We start from the raw sequence: 19,356 nt of genomic DNA on the forward strand, positions 1-19,356 counted from the left end.
ACACTCAAACTTGAAAGGACTTTTAACAAGGAGCTAATTCCCTAATAAAGTTCAGGATTTTCCTCAAGGATCAAGGCCAATGCTCAGGTCTGGATCCAGGTCTGGATTAATCTGCTGTTTTGTGAGGCTAGTATACCTGCATCTATTTGTCATACACACCACCCAGAGAAACCCAGGCCAAGGTCAAAGAAACTCCGTACCTGAGAGTTACCATCCTCCCCCTGCACCCCAGCTTCAGGCATGCCCTCTGAAAATCGAGACCAGTTTGAGGCAGCTGGAGGCTCATGCTCCACAAAAAGAATTCACTGCTGGTTGGCATCCCGTATTCATGTCTGAGCCCAGCTCTTGGTCTTCCACTACTATCCTGGTGGAATTACACTGGCAATATATTACACAGACCTGTTGATTTTCAAGCCAATATTGTTTCCATATTGTTAGTATTGGGGCAGCACGGTAGCATTGTGGATAGCACAATTGCTTCACAGCTCCAGGGTCCCAGGTACGATTCCGGCTTGGATCACTGTCTGTGCGGAGTCTGCACATCCTCCCCGTGTGTGCGTGGGTTTCCTCCGGGTGCTCCGGTTTCCTCCCACAGTCCCACAGTCCAAAGATGTGCAGGTTAGGTGGATTGGCCATGCTAAATTGCCCTTAGTGTCCAAAATTGCCCATAGTGGTGGGTGGGGTTGCTGGGTTATGGGGATAGGGTGGAGGTGTGGACCTTAGGTAGGTTGCTCTTTCCAAGAGCCGGTGCAGACTCGATGGGCTGAATGGCCTCCTTCTGCACTGTACATTCTATGAAATCATAGGTATAGTGTCTCAAACCCTGCTGTTCAAACCAGAGTTGTCCAGAAACCAGCCATTTTAGAATGCATCATTTTTAATTGAATAAAATTTTAAAAATGACCTGGATAATTCAGGTGGGCACTGTATCAGTGCAGTCCCAGACCAGTCACTCGCTTCGCAGCTTGTGCACTTTCCTGCGTTCAAATCTACTGTGTTCATTACAATTATATTATACCTTGGACTTATTTACTATACAATACACAAGGCACCAATCACTCATAAGAGATTTTGTAAACACATTATGTGTTCATTTATTAAGTCCAGGTGCATGCGAACAGTTATACATTGGTATAACATTTGAAGTCATCAGAACTGCGTGTGTCAGCTCTGCTCAAAGCACAAGTAAAACGAAGACTGGATCACATGACATGTTTCCCTTCCAGTGATGTCATTTGATGTCCCTTCAAAGCATAATATACATCTCCTTATCTTTTTGAAGATACTTCCCCTCCCCTTCCAAAGATGTTTCAACTAGTCAAAATACATATTCATGTTCAGTTACCACCACATAGGTGCATAGAATGGTTGAATCTACGAGTCTAGACAGTATAAATGCAATCAGATGGTTTGTCCAGATCTTAAGATGGTAACCATATCTGTATGTTTCTTCAATTGCTCATAGTGATCTATCGATTGTCATTCTTAGGTGTTGTTCCTGGTTGCATTTGAGATATTGTCTTAGCTGCAGTATAACTGTATGATGGTTGAGAATCTGTAATGGATCTGATTTGTCCTTCATAATGCCTCACCATTGCACATCTGTGTGACATGGCTTCACGAGACCTTGCTTCTGAACAAATTCTTCGCTGGTTGCCACATACCTACTGTGGGATCCTGGATGTGAATTGGTTACCCCAACTGTAAACTTGACAATTCTGTACCTGCATTTTTATCGTGCATGTTGCTTAGGTTCTCCTATAGCTTTAAAGGTTGTTCTCTAGTTCCTGAGAAAGTAGAATGTGTGAGAGTAGGTACATTGGTACCCACTGGTCGTCAAAACATGAGCTCTGCCGGTGATGGAATAGTTGCACTTAAAGATGTTGCTCTCGAATGCAAGATTGTAATGTATATATTTTGCTTGGTCTGCCTTCATTTGGGTTTTCACTGCAAATCATTCATTCACCTTGACCATTAGGTCTAAGGTAATGAGAAAAGAGCTAGTGTGATTGATATTCCACTTCTCACACACATCCTGAAATGGCTGACTAATAATTATCCATAATTATCTCGCTGGGCTCACCAGATAAATTGAAAATAGCACTTAGAGCAGGCAGGACAGTTGTGCTTGAAGTTTTGTGCAATTGTTAAATAATGTGGTATTTGTTAAAGTAGTTGACGATGACGATGAAGTCAGTGCTTTGGGCATGAAATAGGTCGGATACAATCTTGGACCAAGGATTGGTCAGAACTTCATGTAGAATCAGTGGTGCTTTGTGCTGGCTTGACATATGCTCTTGACATGCCTCACACTTCTTCAATGTCATTGTTCATACCCGGCCAATGGGCTGTCTCTCTTGTGAGTCCTCTTGACTGATCTATGCCCTTATATTGAGATATAGTTAAACCCACTGTGCTGTTGGGAAGGGAGTTCCAGGATGTTGTCCCAGTGACAGTGAAAGAACGATATATTTCCAAGGTAAAATTACTGTAAACTCTCAGGTGGAAAACTTTAGTACTTTCTCAGTGAGACTGAGAGTCAATCTGGTGGAGGCCTATACACATGAAGGTGACTCTCCAGAGGGATTCCTGCAGCCCGTGAGCAGATTCTAAAAGAGCCAAACCAACCAATGATTTCAAGATCGCCGACTACAAAGACTACACCTCAGCAGCAAAGATTCACCTCAGCCTTTTAATTCTGGTTATTTTGGAACCTTTTTGTCCCACCACTGTGTGTCTGCCTTGTGTACGTCTGGACGGTGGGTGGGATCGGGTTTGGGGAATAGTTAGACTAGTAGACCATTGTTCTATTCTTTCCATGACATGTTTATTTCCTCTCTTATAATAAATAACGTTTTAAAAAATGTTTTACTTACAAACCAGGGGCGCGATTCTCCGACACCCCACTGGGTCGGAGAATCGCCGGGGGCAGGCGTCAATCCCGCCCCCACCGTGTCGCAAATTCTCCGCCACCAGTGATTCGGCGGGGGCGGGAATTGCGCCGCGCCGGTCGACGGGAATCCCCCGGCGATTCTCTGGTCCGCGATGGCCCGAAGTCCCGCCGCTGTCAACCCACGCCAGCCGGCGTGGATTGAACCACCTTTGGGACGGCGGGACACGGCGGCGCGGGCGGGCTCCGGGGTCCTGGGGGGGTCGCGGGGCGATCTGGCCCCGGGGGGTGCCCCCACGGTGGCCTGGCCCGCGATCGGGTCCCACCAGTCCGCGGGCGGGCCTGTGCCGTGGGGGCACTCTTTTCCTTCCGCCTTCACCATGGTCTCCACTATGGCAGAGGCGGAAGAGACCCCCTCCACTGCGCAAGCGCGGGGATGCCATAAGCGGCCCCTGACGCTCCCGCGCATGCGCCGCCCGGCAAAGTCATTTCCGCGCTGGCTGGCGGGGCACCAAAGGCCTTTCCCGCCAGCTGGCGGGGCGGAAATCAGTCCGGCGCGGGCCTAGCCCCTCAAGGTAAGGGCTCGGCCCCTTAAGTTGTGGAGAATTCCGCACCTTTGGGGCGGCGCGATGCCGGACTGATTCGCGCGATTTTTGGCGCCGGTCGGCGGACATCTCACCGATATCGGAGAATCCCACCCCTTGTGCCTGTAAATCATTGGAGCAGTCAAGGGTCAAAGATCTCAAAAACAATACAGATTGGTGGTTAATTCACTTATGTTTAGATTCCAGGACCTGTGGGGCTAGAATTGACCGACAACTAGTCCAGGGTGTATTAACATTGTGCGCTGCAATTTCACCACAAGGTATCTATCTGCTTAGAAGTTCTTTAATTGAGCACCAGCTCAGTGCTTTGTCCTCAAAGCTAATCTTCACAGTAACCTACAGCATGTTCAACACTCTCGACATTGCAACTTCAAAATAGTCTGACCAAAACTTGAAGGATCATCGCATGCCATGTAGCATGATCTACGGCAGTTCACCATGTCAGACCTGTACTTAACATTGCATTTTGTTTATTGTCATGTGTACCGAGGTACAGTGAAAGTATTTTTCTGCGAGCAGTTCAACAGATCATTTCAGTACATGAAAAGAAAATACATAATAGGGCAACACAAGGTACACAATAACTACATTAACACCGGCATTGGGTGAAGCATACAGGGGAGTACTGTTAATGAGGTCAGTCCATTAGAGGGTCATTTAGGCATCTGGTAACAGCGGGGAAGAAGCTGTTTTTGAGTCTGTTCGAGCGTGTTCTCACTCTTGTATTTCCTGGCCGATGGAAGAAGTTGGAAGAGTGAGGAAGCCGGGTGGGAGGGGTCTTTGATTATGCTGCCCGCTTTCCCCAGCCAGCGGGAGGTGTAGATGGAATAAATGGATGGGCGGCAGGTTCGTATGATGGCCTGGGCTGTGTTCACAACTCTCTGAAGTTTCTTGCAGTCTTGGGCCGAGCAGTTGCCATACCAGGCTGTGATGCAGCCAGATAGGATGCTTTCTATGGTGCATCTATAAAAGTTGGTAAGTGTTAATTTCCTTAGTTTCCTGAGGAAATATAGGTGCTGTTGTGTTTTCTTGGTGGTAGTGTCGCCGTGAGTGGAGCAGGACAGATTTTTGGAGATGTGTACCCCTAGGAATTTGAAACTGCTAACCATCTCCACCTTGGCCCCGTTGATGCTGACTGGTGTGTACAGTACTTTGCTTCCTGAAGTCAATGACCAGCTCTTTAGTTTTGCTGGCATTGAGGAATAGATTGTTGTCGCTGCACCACTCCACTAGGTTCTCTGTCTCCCTCGTCGTTGTTCGAGATCCAGCCCACTATGGTTGTATCGTCAGCAAACTTGTAGATGCAATTGGAGCCAAATTTTGCCACGCAGTCATGTGTGTACAGGGAGTATAATAGGGGGCTAAGTACGCAGCCTTGCGGCGACCCGGTATTGAGGACTATTGTGGAGGAGATGTTATTGTTTATTCTTACTGATTGTGGTCTGTGGGTCAGAAAGTCGAGGATCCAGTTGCAGAGTGAGGAGCTAAGTCCTAATTTTGAAGCTTTGATATGAGCTTGACTGGGATTATGGTGTTGAAGGCGAAGCTGTAGTCAATAAATAGGAGTCTGATGTAGGAATCCTTGTTGTCGAGATGCTCTAGGGATGAGTGCAGGGCCAGGGAAATGGCGTCTGATGTGGACTGGTTGCGGTGGTATGCGAATTGCAGTGGATTAAGGCATTCTGGGAGTATGGTCATGCACTTCATTACGACTGAAGTCAGGCCACCGGACGGTAGTCATTGAAGCATGTTGCCTGGTTCTTCTTTGGCACCGGTATGATGGTAGTCTTCTTGAAGCAGGTGGGGCCCTCGGAGTGGAGTAGGGACAGGTTAAAGATGTCAGCAAAAATGTCTGCCAGCTGGTCCGCACAGGCTCTGAGTGAACGACCAGGGATCCCATCTGAACCTGTCGCCTTCCGAGGGTTCACTTTCAGGAAGGCCGATCTGACTTTGGAAGCTGTGATGGTGTGTAATGGGCTGCCGGGGCACTCAACAGCGGATCATTGGTTTGAGGCACGATCAATTGAACAAAGACGAGAGTTGGATACAACTGAGGCTTTATTGCACTAAGATGTGTGGCCTCCCACAGCAGCTGGCAAAATGGCTGCTGAATAGAGGACACGCATATTTATAATCCGCCTCCTGGGCGGAGCCAGCAGGCAGGGACTACCGGTGAACCTGTAGTACAGGTCCTACCTTACATCACCTAATACAGGTGCAACAGTGGTTTACCACACGGTTTCCTGCTAGAACTGTGCATAGAATGCATTGAGTTCATCAGGGAGGGGTGGCTGCTGCTGGAGATACTGTTCGGTTTCGCTTTGTGGCCCATTATTGCTGTTTAGGCCTTGTTACAACCACCGAGAGTCTGTAACGCTAGTCTGTGACTCTAGCTTGGTCTGATATTCTCTCTTGGCATCTCGGATGGTTTTGCGGAGGTCGTACCTGAATTTCTTGTGTAGGTCAGGGTCGCCTGACTTGAACGCCTCAGACCTGTCCTTCAGTCGGGAGTCAATCTAGCAATTGAGCCATGGTTTCCGGTTGGGGAACATACGTATTGCTTTCAGGCTTGCTGCCAGGCTGTTTAACTACAAATGATCACCAGGTCATGTTATTCTAATAACCTTGTGCTTATGTGCTATACAACACAAGGCACTAATCGCATAACACTAGGCACATGGGAACAGTTATACTTTGGTAAAATGCTTGAGGTTATCAGAACTGAGTGTGCATTCTGCTCAAAGTAACAGTGAAACTAATGGATCGCATGACACGTTTCTGCTCTAGTGATGTCATGCTGATATCGCTTAAAGGCATTTTTTAACATGAGCGACCCTTAACCTCACACGACCCGACTGGCTGAACTGTCTGATCCAAAATCCAGCATGTCCTGGGTCCTGAGCGTTCGGGTTTTGAGATGCACAATTTTTACCATTATACCTTGCAAAGTTAGAACAGCAATTCTGGTAAGTGAACTTTTGGCATAATTGGAAAACACGCCTTTGAATGTGTTCAAGCCTTATTTATTTTTGAAAATATTTTTATTATAATTTTTAGCAATTTATATACAAAACATACAATAACACAGAATAAAAATGAAACAATAAGAACCCCCTCCCCCATCTGAAAAGGAAGAATGTGCAGGATTACAGAGAGGAGGATGGAGAACGGGACTAAGTCATTATTTATTCGAAGAACCAGTACAGAGACGACAGGTTGAATGGTCTCCTGCACTGATTCTGTGGTGCCCTCCAAATTGTGCCTTTCTGTGTTCCACAGGTGGCACCCCAACACTGGGAAGGATTCTCTAATATTTGTTTTTCTGGCTTAAATCAGGCAGTGGGGCTGATGTAATCTTGTTTACGAGTTCACAAGTTTAGTAAAGGACACCTAAAGTGCACTGTGCCTGAAGGAATCTTAACCCCCACTCCAATACTTTTGAGTTCAGGTAACTGCCATAGGTTAAATGTTTCCTATCAGTGGAACATCTTTTGGAAAGGTTTTGTTTCCCAAGAGCAGGGAGTGAAAGTGTATTGCTGCAGTGATAACGGTTTAAAAATGAAACTGCTCTCCAAAAACACCAGCCAGAGGACATTGAGTCTGAACAATCCTACTTTCTGGGCCTGTGAAATATGTATCTATCTTTTTGAAGTTCAGGGAAAGGTTATTGGCTGTCTCTTCAATGATGCTTCAACATGAGAGGGTTCAGTTCAACATTTAAGACCAAGATGAGAGCCAGGAAGATGAGGCAGGAAGCATGTTGCCACCATTCTCATTCACTTGAATTATATTTGATGTATTCTCCAGTTTCAGCCAAAAGTGCCTCGACACCTCGGGGAGATGCACAAAAAAGTACAAAGTACAAATGAGACAGAGATCTGATATAATGGCCTGAATTTTCATTCTTGAGACTGACTGCAGGAGTTGGAACAATTCCCAGCTTGGTCCACCTCAGGTGAAAGTGTCCACCAGGGTGGGATTTTCATTGCGGGGGCTCGGGTACAGGCTTGATTTGGGCCAGCTAACTCAGGGGAAAAAAGTCAGGGGAAGCTGTCGGGGCTGCTGGGTGTGGAGGAGGATACCCGTCTCAGTGCTATGGGTCTTTCTTCCAGTTGGAGTAAAAACAGGCCCTCAAATCCTCATCCCTCACGTTCCCTTCACCACCCAAACACTCCCCATGCCTCATGAACATGACATCATTACCTACTCACCCCCTACGGACCCTCATGCCACCCTTGCCCACAAGGTATGTCCCACAAACAATACCTATGAAATGTTAGTACTTCGATACATGTCTGTGATCTCAGCCAAGAATGCATAATGAGGCTTGGCTAAGATTTCAGAAATCCATTGGTCTATTGAAACAACTGAGCTCAGAAAAAGCATTGCTTGCTGGACAGTTCTGGCCCTCTGACCTGTGCTGTCAATTTCACAATATATATTTGCAAAAGATACAGAGGTTTCAAGTCTATTCAGTTTCAGCTACTGATATTTTAAAGTAGTTGGATGATTGACACCTTTATTGGGCTGTAGTAAAATACATTTTTGACATAGTGGGAAAGTATGAATGAATAAATGACAGCCTATTTTACGCATCTTATTGCCACAAAAAGGTTCATTGATTCTATTTGGTGTATAGTGGGTCAATGACAATGGAAGTAGCTATAGCTTGGTACAGTATGCACAAGGAACCACCAGGGTTGTTTGGGCTGCCATACTTTCCCATGAGTTACATGAGGGGCCATAAGAATTATCTGCCTTGGCATGGGTAGCATGAGAGCCATAGAGATTGTTTGGGGACACAGCTTTGCACAGGGGGCATGAATGTCATAGAGGTTGTTTGGGAAGGAACACTTTGGCATTGGGGCATGAGGAGACATAGAGGTTGTTTGGGATGGCACAGCTTATCATAGGGGCCATAAGGCTGTTTGGGGAGGTATGCACTTAGCATGGGGGGGCATAAGGAGGACCTTTTGAACTGACCTTTTAAGAGGTTTCCTCATACAGACTGATTCACACCTCTGTGAACCATGACTCATTATAAATGCAACCAAACTTGGAGGACTAGGACATAACTATCCACGCAATGGAGCCGGCCATGTTGGGAGTACAGGGTCCTGGAATTGGGTCCTGGCCACCATTTTTGAAAGGCGCCCGACTCATTCCAACTCGGTGAAAATCCAGTCCAGTGCTTTTCTTTGCTCTATTTTGCACCCATTTTGCACCCATTAAAGATGCATGCTACTCTGAAGGCAACATTGACCCCAATAGCCCATGCAGCTTTCTGATGTTAACCATTATTCTTTTGTTAAATGTTGGAGCCTGATCTCAGATAGTAAAAAGGGAATGTATTATTTTGGCTGCTGAGTTGCGAAAATAAAAACACAAATATTTAAATACTTTCCTGGATCATAAACGTAATCGTGGGACGCGCCAGATCTTGGTGAAAGTTTTTTATTTAAATCGACAAAACCATCTGTCAATTAAAGCAACAAATCTGCCTGACTTGTGATCAAATAAACTAACTGTACAGCCTGTGTTGCCTGCTCAACCCCTTCTAACCAATCCCAGTTTACAAACTAGAAAATTAACATCATGAGGAAATTTAGGGTTTCTATCATGTGCAAGGTCACAATTGATGTAAATGTCATTTTCTTATGTATAGTTTTATGTCTGGAGCTGTCAACTTGTCATTTTAACATATCGATTAACACATTGACCATTTTGAGAACAATTCTTCATCTTTTTCAAACCATAGGCAAAACGATCAATTTATTCCCACCTGAGCACGCTGGCAGATTTTGCAATAGAAATGTTTGATGTTCTAGATGAAATAAACTATCAATCGTACAATGACTTTGTCTTAAGAGTTGGTAAGTAGTTGTTTTGGAACTAATAGTGATGATCTCACGTTGTAGTTTAGTGATACTTTGTAATATAATGAATAATTCTATGTACTACATAATGCTAAAATAAAATACAAACATGTATGTATAAATGGATTGATTTTACTTATTATGTACTAATCATTCAACAAGAGTTTGAAAATACATCTGTTGTGAAGTTTGTAATTAAACATTATGAAGAAGCTGATTGACATACAGAACTTGAGTTTTGTTGAGAAAAGAGACATGCTGTTGAAGCTTTTCATCTTATATTCACCAAGATAGATACAAGAAGACAAAATTTCAAAGGGAACAATGCAATGCCACAACCAGAGTTCACTTGCCAACCAATCAGCATTGGTTCGTCATGCAGCATAAATTGTTGTTATCTTTAAAATTTGCTCTTCTTACATCTGCCCAATGAGTGTAAGATGAAAAGCTTCAACAGCATGCATCTTATTTCAGCAATACACATTATTAAATTGCATTGAAAAATATATATGTCCATCTAGCCTCTCCTGATAATGCAAGAGATGCAAGAGAAAAGGTTGTAGCTTATCTATCTCCTCCGAAGTAAGTTTATCAACTCCCCTTGAGTTATGGAAGGGAAAGGTTCCACTGGCTTCCCATTTATAGGGTGGATTCTCCAATATCCAAAGCCATGATTGTGATCCCCGATGTGGCGGAGAATGGGCACCAAACCCATTGCGATGTTCCAATCCTCCGAGTCTGGCCCTGATGTGGTGGAACCCGAAGTAGGTCAAGGGGGGGATCAGTGCATAACTGAGGTGCCCCCCAAAATCCATCGGAAAGGGCCCCATCCTAACTCAATGCAAATCCTGCTTCCCCCCCCCCCCCACTGACAAGTAGGGGCATCCTCTCCTACACCAATGGAATAATGGGTCACCGCCCCACAGCGCACATGCCTGAAGGTGACCTGATCCTCTCCCAAACCGACCACCCTCCCTCCAGCACCCAATTTCAATAATCTTTTCTCATTTGCTGCCTTCCATTGGTATCAATTATTTTCTTACAGCTTGTAAGATTGCCGATGAACATTCATATCTTCAACACAGCATTCCTCCTTCTCTTTTCTTTACAAAGGCATAAACGTTGGACCTGTAGTGGCAGGTGTGATTGGAGCAAGACGTCCACAGTATGACATCTGGGGAAACACTGTGAATGTTGCCAGCAGAATGGATAGCACGGGAGTTCAAGGCAAAATTCAAGTTAGTAAATTCTTCTTGCAAAACCGTAAAGGAAATGCAGAATTGAATATATTGGGGCTTATTGATGCATACCTTTTAATCCAGCACATTTTAATTCTCAATAAATGAAAACCCTATGTTTTATTTTGTCTGCAAATAATGAAATAGCCATGTATACCAAGGTTACTCCATATTGCAGAAGTTGAGAAAACTGCATATAAGTCTTACATGTAGAATGACAATGAACAGTAAAGTTACGAATGAGGACAATGCAGAACGAGAAGGACCATTACTGTCCATCAAGCCCGTTCCAATGTCCAGAAGATATTTCTTCCTCATACATCCAATCACTTCATATTCTCAGGTACTGCTCCTTTTTGTAAATATTGAGGTGTCCATTTTCACTCACCTTTTAGTTAACTACTCGAATGTGCAATACCTTGAGGTAGATGCTATGCCCAATTTTGGAGTCCTCAAATGCTGATTATCCTTAAGATCTTTTTGTCTCACCTTAAAGTTCTCCTATTTTAGGAAGGAAACCGTTATATTTTTTGATTGACTTTGTTCTCTCTTCCCATTGCCTTACTCCTTTAAAATTGTCCTGCACTACTCAATGAATGCGCATTGAATGCAAAGATTAATGGCAGTGAGTTTTAGCTTACCTCGACTGGAATCTGTACCAGCTTAACAGCTTTTCCCTTGCGCAGAAATTATCTGTGTGTCCTATGAATCAAAAAACATTATTTTTATGACATCACTCAATTTACCATATCTGCATTGGTGGCACGGTAGCACAGCGGTTAGCACTGTTGCTTCACTACACAAGGAACCCGGGTTCAATTCCTTGCCTGCACGTTCTCCCTGTGCCTGCATGTGTTTCCTCCTGGCGCTCCGGTTTCCTTGCACAAGTCCCAAAAGACGTGCTTGTTGGGTGAATTGGACCTCAGTGTACCTGAACAGGCGCTGTGGTGTGGTGACTAGGGGACTTTCACAGTAACTTCATTGCAGTGTTAATGTAAGTTTACTTGTGACACAATGAAAGATTATTATTATTATTTTTCTTCGCAATGGGAGGATCATAAAATCAATACCCCTGAACTCTTGAACTTTAATGGAGCATCTCAATTCCTAAACGTTGATCCGAAGGCCACCAGTCTCCTTTTTATTTATTGATAATTTCCACATGAGTCGCAGTTTCTATTTGCTATATTGACCATTTCAGGAGTTCTTCTATTGTGCCTCATACACTGTCACTTGTGAAACATCATATCAATCAAGATTCGGCAGTGCAGCAGCGAAATACCTGGACTATCCTATTGTGTTCTTTATTGAAAAGTCTAATTCATGTCCCCCATCAGCAACTGCTCACACCATGATATTTTGGTGTTTATTATCTTACCCTCTGTCACTATGTTCACCCACATCACCAGGAGCACAATTACAAAAGCACACATTCCTAATGGTTTCTGTCTTTTGACTCCTTCTTGGACCATGGTCCACTCCCATCTCATCCTAATCACAACTAAACTTTTTAATGTTGACCCTCTGAACCAGGAAGTGACCATCTGCTGGAACATGTTTTACCAAAATATTTTCTCCTCTCATGGCGTGGAGTGTAGCCATGGGCAGCACAAATTAGTTATTTCCCTGATCGAACTGCAAAGTTTAAACATATATATCCAAGAATCCATGAGCTTTTGAAATTGCCCATGTCATGGATGCCATGAACATCACAGATTCTCCCTCCTTCTGCTCTATCTCCTTATTTTTGGTAGCCATGATGTGGAGATACCGGCGTTGGACTGGGGTGACACAGTGAGAAATCTTACAACACCAGGTTAAAGTCCAACAGGTTTCTTTCGAATCACTAGCTTTCAGAGCGCAGCTCCTTCATCAGGTGAAAGCTAGTGATTCGATGGGATGGGAATAGAGGGATATGGACCCCGGAAGTTAGAAGATTTTAGTTTAGACGGGCAGCATGGTCGACACAGGCTTGGAGGGCCGATGGGCCTGTTCCTGTGCTGTACTTTTCTTTGCTCTTTACTCTTTGAAACAAACCTGTTGGACCTTAACCTGGTGTTGTAAGACTTCTTACTGTCCTTATTTGTGCTGATGGTCCACGTTTCTGGTGAGATTACGTTTCTTTAAATGTTTTGGGTGGGATTCTCCCAACGGGCAGCTCAGTGCCAACGCCAGAGTAAAAACGGGAGTGTTTTACTCCGGCGACGGCGCCCATTCCAGGGCCCCATTCTGCAGCCCACAGGGGGCTACCACGGCGCTGGAGCAGCCTCCGCCGCTCCAGCTGCCGATCCCGGTGTGAACCCGGCAACGCGGGGTCCAGCGCCAACTAGTGCATGCGCAGTGGCCGCCTTCCCCGCGGCAGCCCCGACGCCAAATGGCGCAGGGCTACAGGAGCCGGCACGGAAGAAAGGAGGCCGGGCGGCAGAGAGACCGGCCCGCCGATCGGTGCCGGGCCAAGCCACTTCAGAGCCCCCCCTCCCCCCGGGATCGGACCCCCCCCCCCCCTCCCACAGGCCACACCGAGACCCTTCACCGGCAAGGTCCCACCGGCCCAGAGCATGTTAGAATGGTGCCAGCGGGACTCGGCTTTTTGTTGACGGCCACTCTACCCATCCGGGCCGGAGAATTGGTGCACCGGCCCATGTCGGCCCAGTCAGGAGAGTCGCCGCACACCCCGACCGGCGCCGCGCCAATGGCGCCGGTTCTCCACATTGCGGAGAATTGCGTCCCGGCGGCGTGGCCCGATTCGCGAGGCCCGCCGGCAATTCTCCGACCCGGGGGGGCGGAGAATTCCGCCCTTTGTTTTTGACATTTCTTTTCCACATGTGCGAGGTCCAACTTCACAAGGTTTAAAACATTGTATAATCCAAAGAGAGAAATGTGAAGTGATTCATTTTGATGGGATAAACATAGAGAAACAATATAAAAGAAAGGGTACAATTCTAAAGCAGAGGGACCTGGGTGTACATATGCATAATTATTGAAGGTAGCAGGACAGTTTGTGAAAATGGTTTGCAAACCATCTAGTACCCTAAGCTTTATTAATAGGGGCATAGAGTACAAGAGCAAGGAGATAATGTTTGACTTGTATGGGACACTAGTTCAGCCTCTGCTGGAGTATTGCAGCCTGTTCTGCGTACCACAATTTAGGATGGATGTGAAGGCATTAGAGAGAGATTGAGAACAGATTCATGAGTTACAGGGATGAGGAACTTCAATTATGAAGATAGACTGGAGAAGTTACGAATGTTTTCTTTAGAGAAAAGGAAGCTAAGAGGAGATCAGCCAGAAATAGCCAATATCATGAGGAGTCTGGTCAGAGTAAATTGAGAGAAACTGTTTCAATTTGTGAAAGGATTGAGAATGAGAGGGCACAGACCTAATAGAAATGTCAAAGAAACAAAAGCAAAATGAGAAAAAACCTCTTCACACAGCGAGTGGTTAGGGTCTGGAATGCACTGCCTGAGAGTATGGTGGAGGCAGGTTCAAACAAAGCATTCAAAGGAAATTAGACTGCTATCTGAAAAGGAAACATTTGCAGAGTTACAGGGAGAAGGGCAGGAGAATGCTCAAAGTGAATTGCTCTTTTGGAGAGCCAGTGCAGACATGATAGGCCAAATGGCCTCCTTTTTGTATTTGTTCATGGGATGTGGCCAGCATTTTTTGCCCATCCTTGAGGACATTTAAGAGTCACATTATCGTGAATCTGGAGTCACATGTAGGCCAGACTAGGTAAGGATGGCAGATTTCCTTCACTAAAGGGCATGAGTGAACCAGATGGGTTTTACCACAACTGACAGTGGTTTCATGGTCATCTTGAGACTTTAAATTCCAGAATTTTAAAAATGTATTTTATTTCAATTCCACCAGCTGCCCTTGTGGGATTTGAACCCAGGTCCCCCGAGCATTACCATGGGTCTCTGGATTACTAGACCAGTGACAATACTAGACCAGCACCACTGCCTCCTTCTGTGCTGTAACAATTCTGTGATTCTAAGATAAAGTGATGGCATTCTCTCTTTATCTTTATTTTTAAAGTATTATAAAATCTGATGTGAAATCAGCTTCTGCCCACGATCAGCTCCTTACGTCAATTTCATGCTGATTGGCCAAGTAACTGCAAGACAGGCTTCGCACTGTCAGCAGGGGTGTGACGAGGGTGGGCATTGTGACCAGTAAGGTTGTGGGCAGGGGATTTAAATAGAGCTCTCTAAAGGCTGGCAGTCAGCGCTCAGAGCCTCAGGGAGCTGTTTTAGAACTTGCATTTCTTGACTCTTCACTTGATTGAGACTGCTGCTACTGTCTGCAGAATGTCATTGTTGCCAGGGGTCCATGTCAAGCAGGACAGAAATTCCTGAAGCCAGCCTGCCCAGCCCCATTTTTCAGATAAGTGCCTTTAGTATCTTGTTGGAAGTAGTTAGTGATCAGCGCTACATCCGGCTCCCATGGGACAGCAGGAGGAGGCTAACTCATGTAATGAAGAAGGCCTGGACACAGGTGGCAAGTCTGGTCAGTGGCCACGATGGCATTTTCAGAACCTGGATCCAGGGTGAGTACTGATTCCACCTGGGCCCTTGATGCACCCATATCAGTTACTCCCTTTGCACCATTCACCAGCATAGCTACAGGCACATCAGTGGGCATCTGCATATTGGAGCAGATGGTGGTGACAGTCATGAAGGACCTCACACTCACCTCAGGAGCTGGCGGTGGCAGAGAGTCCCCAGGGTGCTGGCGGTCAGAACATTGCTGTGAACCAGGACAATGCTCAGCCAGAGACAGATGACAAACCTTTGGAGTTCTTCATCTGATGAGGCCGGGCCATCCGGAGTCGAGATAGATGGCTCCGAGGCCTTTGGATCTCACTCCAGCAGCCCTCTGTCCCATGGGGTCACCAGGGCCTACAGACACCCTCAAGGAGGAGGATGGGATGGAGTCCATCCCAGGGTCTTCCACCAATGAGACTACTGCAATCTCCAGTTCTTCTGAATCCCCCCTCCTGACACCGGTGCATCTCCAGGGCAGAGGAAGGAATCAGGTAGCACGGCGACGCCTGTGACACTGGTAAGTTGGCCAGGACCCTCCAGAGGACGTCCACAAAGGGTATCAAAATCCACATGGCGTGGAAAGCGGCAGGCTGTCTCCACCTCTGATGTGCATCCTGGGAACACACCTAGATGTAGCACTAGACCACGGAAGATCAGGAAGAGTGAGGAACACTTAGTGGGCACTGGTGAGGTCTCTATCCATTGCTAGGGGGAATGGAAATCAGTACGTTAAAATGTTCACAATTAAAACATTTCCCACCCGATACGTGTGAAGCCTCTGTCACTTTAATTTTCAGAACGGGCCTGCCAATGCCCCTGCCCCCTGTTCTCCCCCACAACCCCTCTCCGCCCCCCCACAGTGATCCAAGATCAAAAGCCTCCGATGCAGACTCCGTCATGAAAATTGGTGTGAGCGCATTGTCAACAGAAAGATAAGAAACAGACATAATCAGAATCTGAGGAGCAGCAGAGCTTTCCTCACAGTGAGTGGTCATTACCTCCTGCCTTGTATAGGGATCCACTGACAGTGCCAACGCAGGCCCACCAGGATGGTCAGGGAGGGGGCGGTGTGATGGGATGTGGGGGGGGCGGGGGGGGGGGGAAAGGTGATTGTTGAGCTGATGGATACAGCCTCGTCTCAAGATAATCTGGAAATGATGAGATTCTCCATGGTCCTCCTGGCATTTCCAGTCTGACCATACCACCTGGATGCAGTGGCTGGAACTTCCTTGTGGATCTATTGTAGAACCCTTTCTGCCTCCTCTTTTGAAAAAGTAGTTTCCAGTCCTCGAACTACAGGGTGAGCTGCAATGGAAGGTAGGGTTGTTTGCAGCTGTCTGTTCATGAGCAGCTGTGCTAGTGACAGCCCATTGATAAGTGGTGCCGAACAATAGCTCATAAGTGCCAGATACATGTCTTCGTGGCTGTCAATTACATTTTTTTAGCAGCTTTTTAATAATGTGCACACCCTTTTCTGCCTTCCCGTTTGACTGGGGATAGAGAGAACTTGAAGTGATGTGTCTAAAATCATTGTGACGGGCAAATTCAGTCCACTCGTAGTTTTTGAATCAGGGACCAAGGGACGATTGTCAGACATAACAATGCTTGGTATGCCACCCTGGCCAAAAACTTCTTTAGCATGTTGTATGACACACCGAACAGTCGGGTTCGCCAATTGTGCAACCTCCAGGTAATTTGAGAAGTAGTCAATAACCAAAAGGTAGTCTTTTCCATTGAAGTAAAATAGATCAATGCCCACCTTCTGCGACGGACTTGTGATGATTTCACCCATGTGCATCAGCTCTTTGCTTTGCTTACATGGAATTTTTAACATATATCACAGTGGGCATCTTGACAAATACATGAATAGGATGGGAATAGAGGGATACGGACCCCGAAAGTGTAGAAGATTTTAGTTTAGACGGGCAGCATGGTCGGCACAGGCTTGGAGGGCCGAAGGGCCTGTTCCTGTGCTGTACTTCTCTTTGTTCTTGGTTCTTTGCTCTTTGTTCGACCATACCTGCAATGTCTTAGGTGATGCCTGGCCAATAAATTGTATTCCTGGCCCTGCGCTTGCACTTCTTAATGCCCAGATGTCTTACATGGAGCTTCTTGAGCATGAGTGGCCTCAAGGAATGCGGAATGACAATCCTGTGCTGTCGCAGTAGAAGACCATTCGCTTCACTCAATTCTGACTGAACATTGTAGTACCCCGAGCAGGAACCCTCAGGCCATCCCTCTCGGAGATATTTGATAACCTTTTGTAGGACTATGTCCTTGGTTGTTTCTTCCTTTATTAACCCGACTTCTCATCGGAGACTGGAAGAGATGCAGTGACGAGATTGACATGTCGTCGCACATCCTCATCAACCGGGTGTATTTGTTCAATGCCCGTGACTTGAGAAAGCATGTCAGCGACAGCCAGGTGCTTGCCAGGTGTGTAGATTAGGTCAAAATCGTAGCACTGGAGCTTTGTCTTCATGTGCTGGATCCTCGAGGACGTCTGGCACAAATTCTTCTGCACAATGGATACGAGTAGCCTGTGGTCAGTCTCCGCAAGAAACATCGTAAGACCATACACATAATTATGGAACTTGTCCAAACCCGTGACTAATCCATACCTGCATTTCATCCCGAACATTGCTCTGGATATATATGCCACAGGCAGCAAGCTGTCGTCTGCACCCTGCTGCAGCAAGACCGCTCCTAGACCATCCTTAGACGCACAGTCAAAATTGTCATCATTTCCGCCGAGTCAAAATATGCTAGGACTGGCGCTGTCGTCAGCGAGATACGCAATGCTTGCCATTGCTGCTCATGTCTGGGATACCATGGACAACAGCATCCTTTTTTATCGACCATTTTAACGACCAGGTTGGGAATAAACTTGCCAACAAAGTTGATCATCCTTGGTATCTGTACGATGCCTTTCTTGTCTGTGGGATGTGGCACACTTTTTGCAGAGAGCCTGTCCCCCAAGAAGGTAATGCTATCAACCGCGATATGATATTTTGCTTTATTAAGCATCAGGCCATTTTTTAAAATCCACTGATGGTCTCTGACAAGCCTTCTGTCATGCTCGTCATGCACATGGACCCCTAGATTATTATATCAACATAAACGCAGACGCCTGGTAAACTTCAACTATGTGCTCCATGGCACGATGGAATATTTCAGGTTCCAAAATTATGCCGAATGGCATCCTCAGGAAGCAGTCACGCCCGAAGGGTGTGTTAAACTTACACAGCCTTGTGCTTGCTTGGTCCAGCTTGAGTTGCCAGAAACTTTGTGATGTGTCCTACTTGCGGAAACATATCGCTCCAGCCATCCCGCTCGCTATTTCTTCCCTCTTCGGAATTGGGTGGTGCTCCTTCTTGTTAAGGTGCAGGTCTTTGGGGTCCATGTATATCCGCAGGTCATTATTCCTCTTTTTTATGCACACCATAGAGTTAACCCAGTCGGTAGGAGTCTGATGACTCCTAGAGCCGTCATTCTGTCTAACTCGGCCTTCAGTTTGTCCCTCAGCGGAGCAGGTACACGACTCGGCGTGTGTACAACTGGCTTTGCATTCTCCTTCAATTGGATGAGGTGCGTAAAAGGCAGAGTGCCAAAGCCTTGAAATATCTTCAGAAAGTCCTTCATGATAGTGGTTCCTGCATGTTGGTGGGGTGCATTGCTTTCTGCAGCCTACACCCTCTTAACGAGTCCAAGCGCTTCACACGCTTCCACTCCTATGAGCGATTCGCACTCTGTCTCCACTATGGAGAATGTGATCATACACGTTCTTTCCTTGACAGTTACTGTGGGTTCACATGCTCCTAACGTTGTGATCTGATGATCATTTTGTGGGAACAATGCTTGCCGAAGCGCTTCATTATTTCATGAAAGTTCTTCTGATCCCCCTCATTTTCAAAGACAAATGAGTTACATAGTTCGAGCGCTTGTGAACCTGAAAGCACATCTTTCTGGACTTGCGGGAGGAAACCGGAGCACCCGGAAGAAACCCACACAGACATGGGGAGACCAGGTACCATGCGGTATTTGGTCCTTTGTACTTTATGATGAACTCACCAAATACCTTGATCTGTCCTAACCATGAACCTTTTATTGTGTCTCGTGCAGTAGGATGAGAATCTGATACAGAGCACATTATCATGGAGTCTTGCTACTCCTCTGGAACTTACAACGTCTGCTGATCTG

General features: G+C 46.1%; 1 protein-coding gene across 2 annotated transcripts in view; it reads left to right on the plus strand.

Moving 5' to 3' along the window:
• The window catches only part of LOC140425038 (adenylate cyclase type 1-like), a 547,118-nt gene that overhangs the window by 517,052 nt on the left and 10,710 nt on the right, over positions 1-19,356 (plus strand). For both annotated transcript variants that reach the window (XM_072508827.1, XM_072508828.1), the window contains 2 exons: positions 9,254-9,368; positions 10,485-10,609. In XM_072508827.1, the coding sequence (XP_072364928.1) occupies positions 9,254-9,368; positions 10,485-10,609 (240 nt within the window). The remainder of the gene's footprint in view (positions 1-9,253; positions 9,369-10,484; positions 10,610-19,356) is intronic.

The sequence above is a fragment of the Scyliorhinus torazame genome, chromosome 6 (assembly GCF_047496885.1).
Source record: "Scyliorhinus torazame isolate Kashiwa2021f chromosome 6, sScyTor2.1, whole genome shotgun sequence".
In the NCBI taxonomy this organism is placed as follows: Eukaryota; Metazoa; Chordata; class Chondrichthyes; order Carcharhiniformes; family Scyliorhinidae; genus Scyliorhinus; species Scyliorhinus torazame.